This window comes from Entelurus aequoreus, linkage group LG17, assembly GCF_033978785.1.
Source record: "Entelurus aequoreus isolate RoL-2023_Sb linkage group LG17, RoL_Eaeq_v1.1, whole genome shotgun sequence".
Taxonomy (NCBI): Eukaryota; Metazoa; Chordata; class Actinopteri; order Syngnathiformes; family Syngnathidae; genus Entelurus; species Entelurus aequoreus.
This window is the reverse complement of record NC_084747.1, coordinates 46493138-46513307: the sequence shown is the minus strand read 5'-3', so window position 1 is coordinate 46513307 and position 20170 is coordinate 46493138. Positions and strand designations below refer to the sequence as shown.

Here is a 20170-nt window from a genome sequence, read left to right as displayed (position 1 = left end):
GTCGGGTATTGAGAAACGTACATTTATGAATATAAAACTTAGCCAATAGTATGAGGTTGCAAAGGTAAAATTCCTTTTCATTTTTTTTTTTTGTGTGACCGGAAACTAGTCCGATGCCTCCGCATTTATATCCATGGCTGGTAATTCATATCGGGATTACTGCTGGAAAAAATATTTTAATGTCCACATTTTGAAAAATGTATGCAAGATTTTGTATATCTTAATGTTCATAGTTTTTTTATTGTATTTTTTTTTTTTTTTTTTTTTTGTTATTGAATTTCATAAGACTTTATTTAAAATATGCAACATTTACATACAATCAAGAAATAATAATAATCAAAACAAGTACAGAAATAGTACAAAAACAGTACAAAACAGTGCCAGGGGGTTGTAAACTCAATAAAGTAACTAAAATATATTATATATATATATATATATATATATATATATATATATATATATATATATATATATATATATATATATATATATATATATATATATATATATATATATATATATATATATATATATATATATATATATATACACACACTACCGTTCAAAAGTTTGGGGTCACCCAAACAATTTTGTGGAATATTCTAAGAACAAGAATAGACTGTCGAGTTTCAGATGAAAGTTCTCTTTTTCTGGCCATTTTGAGCGTTTAATTGACCCCACAAATGTGATGCTCCAGAAACTCAATCTGCTCAAAGGAAGGTCAGTTTTGTAGCTTCTGTAACGAGCTAAACTGTTTTCAGATGTGTGAACACGATTGCACAAGGGTTTTCTAATCATCAATTAGCCTTCTGAGCCAATGAGCAAACACATTGTACCATTAGAACACTGGAGTGATAGTTGCTGGAAATGGGCCTCTATACACCTATGTAGATATTGCACCAAAAACCAGACATTTGCAGCTAGAATAGTCTTTTACCACATTAGCAATGTATAGAGTGTATTTCTTTAAAGTTAAGACTAGTTTAAAGTTATCTTCATTGAAAAGTACAGTGCTTTTCCTTCAAAAATAAGGACATTTCAATGTGACCCCAAACTTTTGAACGGTAGTATTATATATATATATATATATATATATATATATATATATATATATATATATATATATATATATATATATATATATATATATATATATATATATATATATATATGTAACAAAATGTAAAGCCATAGGCTCACAAGCTTCGTAAATAATCCAAATTTGGAACGCAGCATCATAATTTTCACAGCTTTTTGGTTGTTAGAGGTAGAGAGCGTTTTAAAGTAGAGTAAAACAACTTGCACTGAGCCTAGTCTATAAAATACGCTACACCTCCCTAATACCGAAGTACATGTCAAACTACTTCCTTAACGTAAATGACCGCCATAACCACAACACCAGGGGGAGTTCCACTAACCACGTTAAACCCAGATTCCAATCTAGCAAAGGTCTAAACTCATTCTCCTTCTATGCCACATCAATATGGAATGCACTCCCAACAGGTGTAAAAGAAAGTGCATATCCATTCTCCTTCAAAACAGCACTAAAACAACACCTCCAGGCAACTACAACCCTTGACTGACACCCTCCCCCTTCCACATCCCACCTCCCCGGATTGTAAATAACCAAATGTAAATAATCAAATGTGTTTCTAATGTATATACTTGTTCTTATGCTATCTGAACTCACTATGTTCTCTGCTCGCTGTACATATCCTACCAAGTCAGACCTACACTGTTTCAATGCCCATTTCTCTGATGATGCAATTGTTGATGACTGAAGTGCTGTTATCAACCAAATCCTCCTCATCCCACCCCCCCGATTGTAAATAATGTAAATGATTCAATGTATTTTGATGACTAACTTGTGTGATGACTGTATTATGATGATAGTATATATTTGTACCATGAATTGATTTACGTGTACCCCGACTTAAACAAGTTGAAAAACTTATTCGGGTGTAACCATTTAGTGGTCAATTGTACGGAATATGTACTGTACTGTGCAATCTACTAATAAAAGTTTCAATCAATCAATCAAAGTTCTAATTCTTTTTTAAAGGCACACAAAAAAGGTCGGGTATTGAGAAACTTACATTTATGAATATAAAACTTAGCCAATAGCATAATGAGGTTGCAAAGGTAAAATTCCTTTTCACATTTTGTTTTCATACAGTGTAAAGTGTTGGCATAATTGTTTGCCCCAGGTATGGCCACAGGCAGGGTCGGCCCTTGGCATAGGCCGTATAGGCAAATGCTAAGGGCGCCGTCCATCAGGGGGCGCCACGCCAGTGCCACAAATGTTAGAGAAAAAAAAAAAAGAAAAAAAAAAAAGTTGGTACTATTATTTCTAAATACAAAAAATAATCCCACGTTAATTAAAATGCAAAGTAACCCCCCCCCCCCCCCCCCGCACGGTGCGCCCCCTCCCTTCCCGTATCATGACTTTTTATGGACGGCACCACATCAAAAAATAAACACAAGATGTCAAAACGGCCAAAACTGTCAGGTGCCCAGGGAAGACAAAAGAGAAAAGAAGAGGAGGAGAAACGAGAAAAAGACAGAGGTAGCAGGTAGGTAACGTTAGCCTACATAAAATTATTTGTCTGTTACAGAATGTGATAGTAACCTGGCTTTTTAGCATTAAGCTAATGTTACATGATTCGGCAATTGCTAACCAATAAGTAGCTAGTTCTGTTCTAACGTCGGGTTAATATTGTGGAGGGGGCTAAATTGTTATGGAAAATAATAATGTAACGTTAGGTAATTACAGTACTCCCACCTTACATTCCTCAGGGACATTTGTATTAGATCTTTTAAGCAGGTGTTTTTTGTTTACATTGTTATTGCCTTCTGGTTAGCTAATGTTTGCCCTGCAGGTAATAGTCACTTTTCCACCCCTTTATATATTAGGTATAGTTGTAAGCCTAGTTGTTAAAGTGCACATCATTAATGTTAATTAAGCAATATCACATGAGAGGGAATGCTGTTTTTTAATTTGAGCACTGCTGTGATTCGGTTAAAGATAATCATAACATTCTCATAATAAGTTAATTTGCTTTCTTTAAGTAAAAAAAAAAGGTCAAAGACAAAGCTATTCGGTTTCTTGTGAGTATATACACTTCACTGCCGATGTGGGGGGGGGGGGGGGCGCCACCTAGAATCTTGCCTAGGGCGCCAGATTGGTTAGGGCCAGGCCTGGCCACAGGTGACCCCCACCCGGAAGTACGGTGGCCTTGAAGGCGCAAAAAGGCCTACTAATTGACATGCATAACATTTGTTGGACGAGCACTCCTGAAAGCTAGAAAATGAAGAAACGATGACTTTTCTTTGAAGTCCGTTCCCGACCACCCTCCAAGCCCATAAAACTAACCGCACTAGTGTGTGGAAACGGGACACAAGCACCTGTTGTAATGTCCACCGCCTCATCATAAATCATTAGCTACTTTCCCCAGTTAGCGGCTACACGGCCACCATGACGCTTTGACAAGTGGGATAAAAGAGGAGTACTTCGCCCCTACCTGGCCCATGTTCCGGTATCCGTACTTCTCCGCTATCCGCTCCGCCACCGCGGTCCCCCCGGCTATCCTGACCGCCCAGTGGTTGGTGTATATCCGAGCGTGGCACGCCAAGCCGAGGCTGAGTGCGAGGACGCACAGCAGGCTTCCAGTCCAATGGACCATCCTTGACTACTTTTCTATTTATTTCAATGGACCCCCTCCACTTCTTTTTCTCCTCCTCCTCTTTTTCTTCTACTTCTTCTTCCTTTTCACAAGTTGAGAAGGAGAGAGACCAGGAGGAACAGAGTGGAAGTTTGCGGTGTCCACATGGGAGCAGCGAGAAGTTCAAGTGTTCCTGCGGTGTTCCTCCGTCCCCCCTCCTCGCACACAGCCGCTGCTAGTTGAGCAGAAAGTGGACACTCGTCTCCTTCTTCGTGTCTCCGCTTGTCCCCCACGATGACGGCGATGCGGTCCAATGTCCTCCGCGTCACCTCCTCCTCCTCGATAACAACTAGTGACTAACGAGATCACCGCTGCCAAGCAAAGCCCTACCAAGGGGGTTCCGAACCCTCGGCAGCTCCGCCGGGTCCTAAAGACAGTCGGGTTTAGGCCAGGACAAAAAAAGGAGGGGGGTCAGCCTGGGCCACTTCCAGATATACTTGCCAACCTTGAGACCTCAGAATTAGGGAGATATTCAAAAGGCCCGCTATATGTATGTATGTAGCTGTAATTCACTGAAATGCAAGTATTTATTTTATTATATATATATATATATTATTGTCTGTCTATCTGTGTTGGCCCTGCGATGAGGTGGCGACTTGTCCAGGGTAGGGCTGCAACAACTAATCGATTAAATTCATTAAAATCGATTATAAAAATAGTTGGCGATTAATTTAGTCATCGATTCGTTGGATCTATGCTATGCGCATGCGCAGAGGCAATTTATTTATTTATTTTTAAATAAACCTTTATTTATAAACTGCAACATGTACAAACAGCTGAAAAACAATAATCAATATAAGTATGGTGCCAGTATGCTGTTTTTTTTTCAATAAAATACTGGAAAGGATAGAAATGTAGCTTGTCTCTTTTATCCGATTATTAATCGATTAATCGAAGTAATAATCGACAGATTAATCGATTACCAAATTAATCGTTAGTTGCAGCCCTAATATATATATATATATATATATATATAGACTACCGTTCAAAAGTTTGGGGTCACATTGAAATGTCCTTATTTTTGAAGGAAAAGCACTGTACTTTTCAATGAAGATAACTTTTAAACTAGTCTTAACTTTAAAGAAATACACTCTATACATTGCTAATGTGGTAAATGACTATTCTAGCTGCAAATGTCTGGTTTTTGGTGCAATATCTACATAGGTGTATAGAGGCCCATTTCCAGCAACTATCACTCCAGTGTTCTAATGGTACAATGTGTTTGCTCATTGGCTCAGAAGGCTAATTGATGATTAGAAAACCCTTGTGCAATCATGTTCACACATCTGAAAACAGTTTAGCTCGTTACAGAAGCTACAAAACTGACCTTCCTTTGAGCGGATTGAGTTTCTGGAGCATCACATTTGTGGGGTCAATTAAACGCTCAAAATGGCCAGAAAAAGACAACTTTCATCTGAAACTCGACAGTCTATTCTTGTTCTTAGAAATGAAGGCTATTCCACAAAATTGTTTGGGTGACCCCAAACTTTTGAACGGTAGTATATATATATATATATATATATATATATATATATATATATATATATATATATATATATATATATATATATATATATATATATATCCCCCTATATATACATATATATATATATCCATGCATATATATATATATATATATATATATATATATATATATATATATATATATATATATATATATATATAGAGACAAGTAGACAAGTCGTTGTCGCAATTGTTGGATATGACTTTAAACCATAACCAAGCATGCATCAATATAGCTCTTGTCTCAAAGTAGGTGTACTTTCACGGCCTGTCACATCACGCCGTGACTTATTTGGAGTTTTTTGGTTGTGCTCCCGTGTTTTAGTTCTTGTCTTGCGCTCCTATTTTGGTGGCTTTGCCTGTTTTTTGGTATTTTCCTGTTGCAGTTTCATGTCTTCCTTTGAGCGCTATTCCCCGCACCTGCTTTGTTTTAGCAATCAAGCATATTTAAGTTGTTGCTGTCTTTTTTTTGTGTGGACATTGTTGATTGTCATGTCATGTACGGATGTACTTTGCGGACGCCGTGTCTCTGCTCCACACGCTGTAAGTCTTTGCTGTCGTCCAGCATTCGGTTTTTGTTTACTTTGTCGCCAGTTCAGTTTTAGTTTCGTTCAGCATAGCCTTCCCTAAGCTTTAATGCCTTTTCTTAGAGGCAACCACCTTTTGTTTATTTTTGGTTTAAGCATTAGATACCTTTTTACCTGCACCCTGCCTTCCGCTGTCATCTGCATATTGTGACCATGTTCCCGACATCTACAAAGCAATTAGCTACCTGCTGCCACCTACTGATATTGAGGAGAATAACATGGTTACTCTGCCAAGCTCTAGACAGCACCGACACTCAACAACAACACATTATTTGCGGATTATAATTACTGCTTTGCAAAAAATATTTTTAACCCAAATAGGTGAAACTACATAATCTCTCACGGCACACCAGACTGTATCTCACAGCATACTAGTGTGCCGCGGCACAGTGGTTGAAAAACACTGGACTAGAATGAGATAGGCTCCAGCAACCCCCGCGACCCCGAACGGGACAAGCTGTAAAAAATGGACGGATGGATAGAATAAGAGGCAGTATAGTACAGCATGTCTTCCTCACAGTCATGATCAGGAGATCCGGGGTTGAACCCCCGCGTCTCGCCCCAAGAGTCAGCTGGGATAGGCTCCAGCTTACCAGTGACCCTAACGAGAACAAGTGATGTCGACATTGAATCAATCAATCAAAGTTGATTTATATAGTCCTTAATCACAAATGTCTCAAAGGGCTGCACAAGCCACAACAACATCCTCGGCACAGATCCCACATCCCAGATCCCAATTAATTATCTGACTTGAGTCAACTGAAACGTTCAGTTTCTGCTTAATCGATTAACTTACTCAAGTCAGTCGACTGAATCGGGTCAGACAATTAAGCATAGAGCAGAAGATTCCGTTCAATTGATTGACTGACTTGAGTAAGTCGACTCATCAAGATTTGACTAATCAGATTCAGATGAAGATTGAGAGGATTCTGCTTAATGGATTAATTTACTCGAGTCAGCCGACTACCTGTAAATATCGAACAGTCAGATGATGATTCTCCTGATGATTGACCGACTCGAGTCATTGACTCACTGCAAACAAAAAATATTCCAATGATTGATTTGATTGATTCAGTTGACTAATCAGATTTAGATTAGGATTGAGAGGATTCTGCTTAATGGATTAATTTACTCGAGTCAGCCGACTATCTGTAAATATCGAACAGTCAGATGATGATTCCCCTGATGATTGACCGACTCGAGTCATTGACTCACTGCAAACACAGAATATTCAGATGATGGATTTGATTGATTCAGTGAATCGAGTAACCTGGCCAAAGATTCAGACAACGATTTAGATGATTCTGCTGAATTGATTCACCAACTAGAGTCTGAGAACTGCCCGTAAATAAGGAAGAGTAAGATATTCTGCTAAACTGATTCATTAACTAAAGAAAACAGACTCAGCACAAACACAAATGAGTTAGATGATTCATTTTGATTGATTTGTTGAATCGGGTCAGACAACCTCCAGTAAGCATTGAACAGGCACATGATTCTATTAAATTGATTGACTGATTTGAGTAAATCGACTCATCAAGATCCAGATGAATCAGTTGATTAATCAGATTCAGATGAAGATTGAGGGTATTCTGCTTACTGGATTAATTGAGCCGAGTGAGCCAGCTCATTGCAAACACAGGATATTCATATGATTCATTTGATTGATTCACTGAACCGAGTAGGTCCATGACTCGAGTCAGCTGACTCACTGCATACACAGTAGATTTAAATGAGTCATTTGATTGAATCGCTGAATCGAGTAGGTTCATGACTCCACTCCGCCAACTCACTTCAAATACAGAAATTTCAAGTTTCAGATGACTCTTTTGATTGATTCACTGAATGGAGTAAACTGAACTAAATATTCAGACATATGTTTAAAAGATTCTGCTGAATTGATTCACTGACTCCAACCAGCCAACTCGCCATAAACATGGCAGAGCCAGATGATTCTGCTGAATTGATTCACTGACCCGAGTGAGACGACTGACCGCAAACACAGATGACTCGTTTGATGGATTCACTGAATCAAGTTAGCCAACTGAAGATGTTCATTCCAACGAAGATTTAGAGGATCCTGCTGAATTGATTCATTGACTCAAGTCAGCCGAATCACCGCAAACACAGATGACTCGTTTGATGGATTCACTGAATCAAGTTAGCCAACTGAAGATGTTCATTCGAACGAAGATTTAGAGGATCCTGCTGAATTGATTCATTGACTCAAGTCAACCGAATCACCGCAAACACAGATGACTCGTTTGATGGATTCACTGAATCAAGTTAGCCAACGGAAGATTTTGATTCGAACGAACATTTTGAGAATCCTAATGAATTGATTTATTGACTCAAGACAGCCAAATCCCAGCAAACAAAGAAGATCCAGATGGTTCATTTGATTGATTCAATGAATTGAGTAAGCCCACCAAAGATTCAGATTCACACAAAGATTTATAGGATCCTGTTGAAATGATTCATTGACTCGAGTCAGCCGAATCACCGCAAACACAGATGACTCGTTTGATGGATTCACTGAATCAAGTTAGCCAACCGAAGATTTTCATTCGGACGAAGATTTAGAGAATCCTAATGAATTGATTTATTGACTCAAGACAGTCAAATCACAGCAAACAAAGATTCAGATGATTCATTTGAGCAAACAAAGAAGATCCAGATTATTAATTTGATTGAGTAAATTTATTGAGTAAGCCCACCAAAGATTCAGATTCACACGAAGATTTATAGGATCGTGTTGAATTGATTCATTGACTCAAGTCAGCCGAATCACCGCAAACGCAGAAGATCCGGATGAGTCATTTGATTGCTTCAACGAATCGAGTACGCCAATCAAAGATTCCGATTCCGATGAGGATTCTGCTGAATTGATTCATTGACTCAAGTCAGCCGAATCACTGCAAACAAAGATGACTCGTTTGATGGATTCACTGAATCAAGTTAGCCAACCGAAGATTTTGATTTGAACAAAGATTTAGAGAATCCTAATGCATTGATTTTTTGACTCAAGACAGCCAAATCACAGCAAACAAAGAAGAGCCAGATGATTCATTTGATTGATTCAATGAATTGAGTAAGCCCACTTAAGATTCAGATTCACACGAAGATTTATAGGATCCTGTTGAATTAATTCATTGACTCAAGTCAGTTGAATCACCGCAAACTCAGAAGATCCGGAGGAGTCATTTGATTGCTTCAACGAATCGAGTACGCCCATCAAAGATTCAGATTCCGATGAGGATTCTGCTGAATTGATTCACCAACAAGAGTCAGTCAACTCGCCGCTGTGAATGTCTTCCATTTACTGGCTCCACCTTGACATCTCCTGCTGAATGCGAGCCTTGTCAGTCTGTTATTGACTCACATACCAGAGGAAAGTAAACTATGACCTGCACCTGACTGACACCCACCACACTGACACCCACTGCACTGACACCCACTAGTACCACACTGACTGACTGACTGACACCCACTAGTACCACACTGACTAACTGACTGACTGACTGACTGACTGACTGACTGACTGACACCCACTAGTACCACACTGACTAACTGACTGACTGACTGACTGACACCCACTAGTACCACACTGACTGACTGACTGACACCCACTAGTACCACACTGACTGACTGACTGACTGACACCCACTAGTACCACACTGACTGACTGACACCCACTAGTACCACACTGACTGACTGACTGACTGACTGACACCCACTAGTACCACACTGACTGACTGACTGACTGACTGACACTCACTAGTACCACACTGACTGACTGACACTCACTAGTACCACACTGACTGACTGACTGACTGACACTCACTAGTACCACACTGACTGACTGACTGACTGACACCCACTAGTACCACACTGACTGACTGACTGACACCCACTAGTACCACACTGACACCCACTAGTACCACACTGACTGACTGACACCCACTAGTACTACACTGACTGACTGACACCCAATGGTACCACACTGACTGACTGACTGACACCCACTAGTACTACACTGACTGACTGACACTCACTAGTACCACACTGACTGACTGACTGACTGACTGACTGACATTCACTAGTACCACACTGACTGACTGACACTCACTAGTACCACACTGACTGACTGACTGAACTGACTGACTGACTGACACTCACTAGTACCACACTGACTGACTGACTGACTGACTGACACTCACTAGTACCACACTGACTGACTGACTGACTGACACCCACTAGTACCACACTGACTGACTGACTGACTGACACCCACTAGTACCACACTGACACCCACTAGTACCACACTGACTGACTGACACCCACTAGTACTACACTGACTGACTGACACCCACTGGTACCACACTGACTGACTGACTGACACCCACTAGTACTACACTGACTGACTGACACCCACTAGTACCACACTGACTGACTGACTGACACCCACTAGTACCACACTGACACCCACTAGTACCCAAATGACACCCACCACACTGACACCCACTAGTACCACACTGACACCCACCACACTGACACCCACTAGTACCACACTGACACCCACTAGTACCACACTGACACCCACCACACTGACACCCACTAGTACCACACTGACACCCACTAGTACCACACTGACACCCACTAGTACCACACTGACACCCACCACACTGACACCCACTAGTACCACACTGACACCCACCACACTGACACCCACTAGTACCACACTGACACCCACTAGCACCACACTGACACCCACTAGTACCACACTGACACCCACTAGCACCACACTGACACCCACTAGTACCACACTGACACCCACTAGTACCACACTGACACCCACCACACTGACACCCACTAGTACCACACTGACACCCACCACACTGACACCCACTAGTACCACACTGACACCCACTAGTACCACACTGACACCCACTAGCACCACACTGACACCCACTAGTACCACACTGACACCCACTAGCACCACACTGACACCCACTAGCACCACACTGACACCCACTAGCACCACACTGACACCCACTAGTACCACACTGACACCCACTAGCACCACACTGACACCCACTAGTACCACACTGACACCCACTAGCACCACACTGACACCCACTAGTACCACACTGACACCCACTAGTACCACACTGACACCCACTAGCACCACACTGACACCCACTAGTACCACACTGACACCCACTAGCACCACACTGACACCCACTAGCACCACACTGACACCCACTAGTACCACACTGACACCCACTAGTACCACACTGACACCCACTAGCACCACACTGACACCCACTAGTACCACACTGACACCCACTAGTACCACACTGCAGGACGTGGACCGGCGGTGGGGAAACAGCAAAAAGCAGAGCAAAATGGCAAAACAAGAAAAAAAGAGTGCAGCTCTTAAAAAATGTTTTATAATAGCTTTATGTCTGGTAGAAACGTTACAAACAATCTAATTACAAATGTGTTAGTACATTTTATTACGTCACAAATGCGTGTTGTTTTTCAATGAATAACTTTTAAAAATAGTGTCTGTCGGACTGCAAGTACTCAGAATGGGATAAAGATGAGCGGACACAGTTGAGTGTAACACTCACTTGCGTCATCCTGTGGTCATGAGTGGTATTGCACCCAAAGTGAGGTCCAGTCGACTGCAAATGGCCTGAAATGTGCTTCTGTTATATCGAGGATCTTTGACTAGTGTTTTGTGGTAGGTCCATAAAAAAAAGCAATGTGCTCCTGTCATGTACAGGAGATGATCTTTGACAATTGTTTTGCACTTTGTCCTTAAAACAGCAGAGCCTTGCTTTCATAGAGATGATCTTTGACTTGGACCTTTTGGACTGGAGCTCCTAAAGAGAGCAGATCACTCCTGTTGTATAGAGGATCTTTGACTTGCATTTTTGGACGAAGTTCTTGCAGACCGAAGAGCACTTGTATAAAGGATCTTTGATTTGCATTTTTTTGGACTAGGTTCCTTAAAGACAGCAAACACTCTTGTTACATAGAGGATCTTTGACATGCATTTTTGGATGAAGTTCTTAAAGACAGCAAACACCCTTGTTACATAGAGGATCTTTGACATGCATTTTTGGATGAAGTTCTTAAAGACAGCAAACACCCTTGTTACATAGAGGATCTTTGACATGCATTTTTGGATGAAGTTCTTAAAGACAGCAAACACCCTTGTTACATAGAGGATCTTTGACATGCATTTTTGGATGAAGTTCTTAAAGACAGCAAACACCCTTGTTACATAGAGGATCTTTAACATGCATTTTTGGATGAAGTTCTTAAAGACAGCAAACACCCTTGTTACATAGAGGATCTTTGACATGCATTTTTGGATGAAGTTCTTAAAGACAGCAAACACCCTTGTTACATAGAGGATCTTTGACATGCATTTTTGGATGAAGTTCTTAAAGACAGCAAACACCCTTGTTACATAGAGGATCTTTGACTTGCATTTTTGGATGAAGTTCTTAAAGACAGCAAACACCCTTGTTACATAGAGGATCTTTGACTTGCATTTTTGGATGAAGTTCTTAAAGACAGCAAACACCCTTGTTACATAGAGGATCTTTGACTTGCATTTTTGGATGAAGTTCTTAAAGACAGCAAACACCCTTGTTACATAGAGGATCTTTGACTTGCATTTTTGGATGAAGTTCTTAAAGACAGCAAACACCCTTGTTACATAGAGGATCTTTGACATGCATTTTTGGATGAAGTTCTTAAAGACAGCAAACACCCTTGTTACATAGAGGATCTTTGACTTGCATTTTTGGATGAAGTTCTTAAAGACAGCAAACACCCTTGTTACATAGAGGATCTTTGACATGCATTTTTGGATGAAGTTCTTAAAGACAGCAAACACCCTTGTTACATAGAGGATCTTTGACTTGCATTTTTGGATGAAGTTCTTAAAGACAGCAAACACCCTTGTTACATAGAGGATCTTTGACTTGCATTTTTGGATGAAGTTCTTAAAGACAGCAAACACCCTTGTTACATAGAGGATCTTTGACATGCATTTTTGGATGAAGTTCTTAAAGACAGCAAACACCCTTGTTACATAGAGGATCTTTGACATGCATTTTTGGATGAAGTTCTTAAAGACAGCAAACACCCTTGTTACATAGAGGATCTTTGACATGCATTTTTGGATGAAGTTCTTAAAAGACAGCAAACACCCTTGTTACATAGAGGATCTTTGACATGCATTTTTGGATGAAGTTCTTAAAGACAGCAAACACCCTTGTTACATAGAGGATCTTTGACTTGCATTTTTGGATGAAGTTCTTAAAGACAGCAAACACCCTTGTTACATAGAGGATCTTTGACATGCATTTTTGGATGAAGTTCTTAAAGAAAGCAAACACCCTTGTTACATAGAGGATCTTTGACTTGCATTTTTGGATGAAGTTCTTAAAGACAGCAAACACCCTTGTTACATAGAGGATCTTTGACATGCATTTTTGGATGAAGTTCTTAAAGACAGCAAACACCCTTGTTACATAGAGGATCTTTGACATGCATTTTTGGATGAAGTTCTTAAAGACAGCAAACACCCTTGTTACATAGAGGATCTTTGACTTGCATTTTTGGATGAAGTTCTTAAAGACAGCAAACACCCTTGTTACATTGAGGATCTTTGACTTGTATTTTTTTTCATTTTTAGAGACAGTAGAGCCTTCCTGTCATTATAGAGGATCTTTGACTTGCATTTTTGGACTAGGGATGGGCAGGGCGGTATAGGCACCAAGACCGTGGCGGTTTCTGAACTAAGTCGCAAACTGGTGAACAACTCGGATAAGCTTTCCGCTCTGCAAGGCGAAATGATAAACAACGAATGCCAGGAACAGACAATCAGAGTAGATAAGCATAAACGGTCTGTATTCACATAACACTTTACTATACTTGGAATGATACTCCAACATTCTAATCCGCATTTCACCCTCCTAACGCTGGCCTCCGGATAAAACCCTGCTGGAAAAACCCCTCCAGAAGCTTGCCGTCTTGAGACGCTCTGACCTTTCCCTTATTGACACCTGTTCATCGTTGACTTTGGTTCGGACTAATATCACGGTCGTATCCATAGCAACCTGCTGTGTTTATCGCAACAAGACTGCAGAGTGAGGCGCAAAGATTGTTATGCCAGACGAAGCGACATCGGCAGGAATATATGGACACACTTGCATCCACAAACATCCTGTCCTGTACACTGCAGAAAGTCAAGTGTTCAAAAACAAGAAAAAAAATACCAAAATGAGGGGTATTTTAATTGAACTAAGCAAAATTATCTGCCAATAGAACAAAAAAATTCGGCTTGTCAAGACTTTCCAAAACAAGTAAAATTAGCTAACCTCAATGAACCCAAAAATACCTTAAAATAAGTATATTCTCACTAATAACAAGTGCACTTTTCTTGGTAGAAAAAAAAGACCTTTTTGCTCAATATGTTGAAAAATATTCTTAAATTAAGTAAAATGCTAGTGCCATTATCTTGACATAATGATATGCGCTCGGCATCATTTGTTTTTTCATGCTTGAAGTAAAAAATGATTACTTTAAAAAAACAGTTTTATGCTTGTGAGTGTTGATGACACAGCTTTGCAACAGTTGATATTCTAGTTTCAAGCATGTTTTACTCAATATAAGTCATCAAATCTCAGCAACAAGCTGTAATATCTTACTGAGATCATTTAGGACCAAAACCCTAAAACAAGTAAAACACTAACATAAAATCTGCTTAGTGAGAAGAATTATCTTATCAGAGAAAATAAGCAAATATCACCCTTATTTGAGATATTTCATCTTACTTAGATTGCAGTTTTTGCAGTGTAGCACATGTATAGAAACTAGGGCTGGGCGATATGGCCTTTTATTAATATCTCGATATTTTTAGGCCATGTCACGATACACCATATATATCTGGATATTTTGCCTTAGCCTTGAATGAACAAACACTGATGCATATAATCACAGCAGTATGATGATTCTATGTGTCTACATTAAAACATTCTTCATACTGCATTAATATATGCTACTTTTAAACTTTCATGTAGAGAGGGAAATCACAACTAGGGATGATGTTTGATAAGAAATTATCGAGTTCGAGCCTATTATCGAATCCTCTTATCGAACTGATTCTTTATCAATTCTCTTATCGAATCCAGATAGGTTGTTGTATATGGAAAAAAAACAATATTTGGTTGAACAAAAGCTCACTTTTATTTTATAAGAAAAAAAAAAAAGAAAAAAAAATTGACTTTTACCCCCCTAAAAAAAAAAAAAAAAAAATATTGACTGTTGTTACCCAAAGTATATTAAGTGGGATTTTTCAGAAAAACAAATATATACAGTAACACAAAAACAACCTGTCTCTGTGATCACTGTAGGTGAATAGCCATGCCTTGAGGCGTTTTTTCCAGTCCATTATTTTTGCTGCTTGTGACATCACAGGAAATGACGTAGCTCAGTCTAATGACTGAGCTACGTCATTTCCTGTGATGTCCCACAGGGCATTTCTTGTGGGACGGGATTCGTTCCCAGGGATTCGAATAAAGAACCAACTCTTTTTCTTTACTATAGTGGCCTCGATAACGGGAACCTGTTCTCAAAAAGGGATTGGAGTCCATGGAATCGGTTCTTTTTAGGGATGTCCGATAATGGCTTTTTGCCGATATTGTCCAACTCTTTAATTACTGATGCCGATATCAACCGATATATACAGTCGTGGAATTAACACATTATTATGCCTAATTTGGACAACCAGGTATGGTGAAGATAAGGTACTTTTTAAACAAAAAAAATTAAATAAAATAAGATAAATACATTAAAAACATTTTCTTGAATAAAAAAGAAAGTAAAACAATATAAAAACAGTTACATAGAAACTAGTAATTAATGAAAATGTGTAAAATTAACTGTTAAAGGTTAGTACTATTAGTGGACCAGCAGCACGCACAATCATGTGTGCTTACGGACTGTATCCCTTGCAGACTGTATTGATATATATTGATATATAATGTAGGAACCACAATATTAATAACAGAAAGAAACAACCCTTATGTGTGAATGAGTGTAAGGAGGGAGGTTTTTTGGGTTGGTGCACTAATTGTAAGTGTATCTTGTGTTTTTTATGTGGATTTAATAAAATAAATAAATAAAAAATAAATAAAAACAGATACTGATAATAAAAAAACCGATACCGATAATTTCCGATATTACATTTTAACGCATTTATCGGCCGATAATATCGGCAGACCGATATTGTCGGACATCTCTGGTTCTTTTCTTATCAAACGGTTCTTTTCTTATCGAACAACCGGGAGAACCGGTTTCGAACATCATCCCTAATCACAACTAAGTCAATTTACTATGTGGTAGGTTCCTGCGGACGTTATCTCCTCCTGTTGTTGGTTATTTTTTTCATTCGGTGTTGATCTGGAAATGATAGACGCCAGGCTCAATTGGGTCAGTGCATTTTGTTGGAGATGTTGACATGCGGAGTTTCAAACACTCTCTAGCGGGTGACTTTTCAAGTCATGCTACAAATTAGTAGTGCTGCTACTTTTTGTAGCGGCGCTTTTGCCGCATACTTGACATATTACGGTTGTCTGTTCAACATCTTCCCGCTTGAAGCCAAACCACCGCCAGACGATGGACCTCGTGCTGTTTTTTCTTGGGAATTAATTCTTCTTCCTCCATTTGTTACCAGATTCGCACCTTCTTTCTCTCATATTACCACTCGCTTGCACCATAGCTAACGTTACCCGTTCCGCTACCTCTCTGCTCGGCGAGGGCGTATGACGTTGCAGGCGCGACAGTATGTGACAAGGTGCGCTTGTTTTATGTCTCTAAAAGCAACTGCGTGAGGACGTATACTCACGATAGTCATTTTCTATATCGCACAGAGACAAACCCGCCATATATCGGGTGTATTCCATATATCACCCAGCCCTAATAGAAACATTTTGTTTATACATAAAAATAGTTTTTAAGTTAAACCAACAAGTCCGTTATAACTCGTTAGCAATGTTGTGTAAACAGAAGTTTGTTGAACGGGAGTAATTAAAAGATTTTTTCCCCCTCAATTAAATGCACTGAAAAGCAACATTAGATGATTCTTAACCGAAAAACAACACGAGCCGGGTTAAACTTCCAACTGCTCAGAACCTTTATTTGGAGGGCTATGAGGATTAAAATTAAATTAAAATATAAAATTTGGATGGGCAAAAGGGATGAAAAAAAAATGGAGGTACACAATGAAGAGAGGGAAGGAGCCGAGGGAGGAGTTCTTATGTATAAAAAAAAAAAAAAAGAGACTGAAAATGAAGAGAAATGCAGTTAAGTCGTCATGAAGCCCACCCCCACCTGTGAAGTCCTCATGTAGAAACATCAGTGCTGTTGTTCTCTCCTGTTCCATGGTCGGATAATAGTTTTTTTTAATATATGTAACATCTCTTCCTGCTTGTGTTGAAACTAAACAAAAAAGTCAAGAAAAAAGTCCTTCAAAAAAATAAAATGCAGCCACCACATGTCATGTTCTACTATTACATATACAGTATATATATATTTATATAAATACATACATAAATATCTTACATGTACAACCAATTTGGAGGAGGGGGAAGGAAGAGAACCCCAAAAGACTTATGAGGACTTGTGAAGGTGGGGGTGTGGTTAGGGGGGGCCAGCAGGGGACCAAAAGTTGCTGATTGAGGGAGGAGTGTGTGGCTTTACCTTGTTTGTGATTTCCCTTTCAGTGCGCACACACACGCACTCGCACAAACACACAGCTGTTAAACAAAAAGGGAGGAGGAAGAGGTGGGGGGGAAAGGAAGGAGGTTATTTGGGAAGCAATCCTCAGTTGCCCCAGTAGGGGGAGCTGCCGTAACTGGACTTGCTGCCTTGGCTTTTCTGCTGCATGCTGCTGGACTGACTGCGCTGACCAGGACCACCCTGAGGAGGGGGTGGGGGCAAATACATCAATAAAGAACACAAATAACAAAAGACCGTTTGAAAGTAGTGAAGTGAAGTGAATTATATTTATATAGCGCTTTTCTCAAGTGACTCAAAGCACTTTACATAGTGAAACCCAATATCTAAGTTACATTTTGAAACCAGTGTGGGTGGCACTGGTAGCAGGCGGGTAAAGTGTCTTGCCTAAGGACACAACGGCAGTGACTAGGATGGCGGAAGCGGGGATTGAACCTGGAACCCTCAAGTTGCTGGCACGGCTGCTCTACCGCCCCGTAAGTAGAGACGGCCGATAATACCGGCAGTCCATATACAGTCCGATATTATCGGCCGATAAATGCTTTAAAATTTAATATCGGAAACGATCGGTATCGGTTTCAAAAAGTAAAATGTATGACTTTTTAAAACGCCGCTGTGTACACGGACGTAGGGAGAAGTACCGAGCGCCAATAAACCTTAAAGGCCTACTGAAAGCCACTACTACCGACCACGCAGTCTGATAGTTTATATATCAATGATGAAATCTTAACATTGCAACACATGCCAATACGGCCGGGTTAACTTATAAAGTGACATTTAAAATTTCCCGGGAAATATCCGGCTGAAACGTTGCGGTATGATGACGTATGCGCGTGACGAAGTCAGAGTAACGGAAGTTATGGTACCCCGTAGAATCCTATACAAAAAGCTCTGTTTTCATTTCATAATTCCACAGTATTCTGGACATCTTTTGCAATTTGTTTAATGAACAATGAAGGCTGCAAAGAAGACAGTTGTAGGTGGGATCGGTGTATTAGCAGCGGACTACAGCAACACAACCAGGAGGACTTTGTTGGAGAGCAGACGCGCTAGCCGCCGACCTCACCTTGACTTCCTACGTCTCCGGGCCGCCAAACGCATCGGGTAATGTCCTTCGTCCTTCCGCCGATCGCTGGAATGCAGGTGAGCACGGGTGTTGATGAGCAGATGAGGGCTGGCTGGCGTAGGTGGAGAGCTAATGTTTTTAGCATAGCTCTGTGCGGTCCGGTTGCTAAGTTAGCTTCAATGGAGCACAGCATTGTTAAGCTTCGCCAGCCTGGAAAGCATTAACCGTGTATTTACATGTCCATGGTTTAATAGTATTGTTGATTTTCTATCTATCCTTCCAGTCAGGGGTTTATTTTTTTTGTTTCTATATGCAGTTAAAGCACGATGCTATCACGTTAGCTCGTAGCTAAAGCATTTCGCCGATGTATTGTCGTGGAGATAAAAGGCACTGAATGTCCATTTCGCGTTCTCGACTCTCATTTTCAAGAGGATATAGTATCCGAGGTGGTTTAAAATACAAATCTGTGATCTACAATAGAAAAAGGAGAGTGTGGAATCCAATGAGCCAGCTTGTACCTAAGTTACGGTCAGAGCGAAAAAAGATACGTCCATCACTGCCTCTCAAGTCATTCACTGTAACGTTCCTCATCAACAAATCTTTCATCCTCGCTCAAATTAATGGGGTAATCATCACTTTCTCTGTCCGAATCTCTCTCGCTCCATTGTAAACAACGGGGAATTGTGAGGAATACTAGCTCCTGTGACGTCACGCTACTTCCGGTACAGGCAAGGCTTTTTTTTTTATCAGCGAGCAAAAGTTGCGATCTTTATCGTCGATTTTCTCTACTAAATCCTTTCAGCAAAAATATGGCAATATCGCGAAATGATCAAGTATGACACATATAATGAATCTGCTATTCCCGTTTAAATTTTAAAAAATCTTTTCAGTAGGCCTTTAAAGGCACTGCCTTTGCGTAGCCGGCCCAATCACATAATATCTACGGCTTTTCACACACACAAGTGAATGCAACGCATACTTGGTCAACAACCATACAGGTCACACTGAGGGTGACCGTATAAACAACTTTAACACTGTTACAAATATGTGCCACACTGTGAACCCACACCAAACAAGAATGACAAACATTTCAGGAGAACAAAAGTGGAGACAGTAGATGTTTCCACACAATTTTTTACAGTTGAAAATATGTGTTTGTAGTAACATGATTAGTATTAGAGATGTCCGATAATGGCTTTTTTGCCGATATCCGATAGTCAAACTCTTAATTACCGATTCCGATATATACAGTGGTGGAATTAACACATTATTATGCCTAATTTTGTTGTGATGCCCCGCTGGATGCATTAAACAATGTAACAAGGTTTTCCAAAATAAATCAACTCAAGTTATGGGAAAAAAGTGCCAACATGGCACTGCCATATTTATTATTGAAGTCACAAAGTGCATTATTTTTTTTTTAACATGCCTCAAAACAGCAGCTTGGA

At 39.9% G+C, this 20170-nt stretch overlaps 1 protein-coding gene and 1 pseudogene across 1 annotated transcript in view; both read right to left on the bottom strand.

The window, feature by feature from the left end:
- LOC133631809 (proprotein convertase subtilisin/kexin type 5-like) overlaps positions 1–4071 on the bottom strand; it is a 49328-nt gene extending 45257 nt beyond the window's left edge. The window contains exon 1 of the mRNA XM_062023970.1: positions 3522–4071. Within this exon, the coding sequence (XP_061879954.1) occupies positions 3522–3683 (162 nt within the window). The 5' untranslated portion in view covers positions 3684–4071. The remainder of the gene's footprint in view (positions 1–3521) is intronic.
- A 12959-nt stretch (positions 4072–17030) lies between these two features.
- LOC133632952 (ubiquitin-associated protein 2-like) overlaps positions 17031–20170 on the bottom strand; it is a 44848-nt pseudogene continuing 41708 nt past the window's right edge.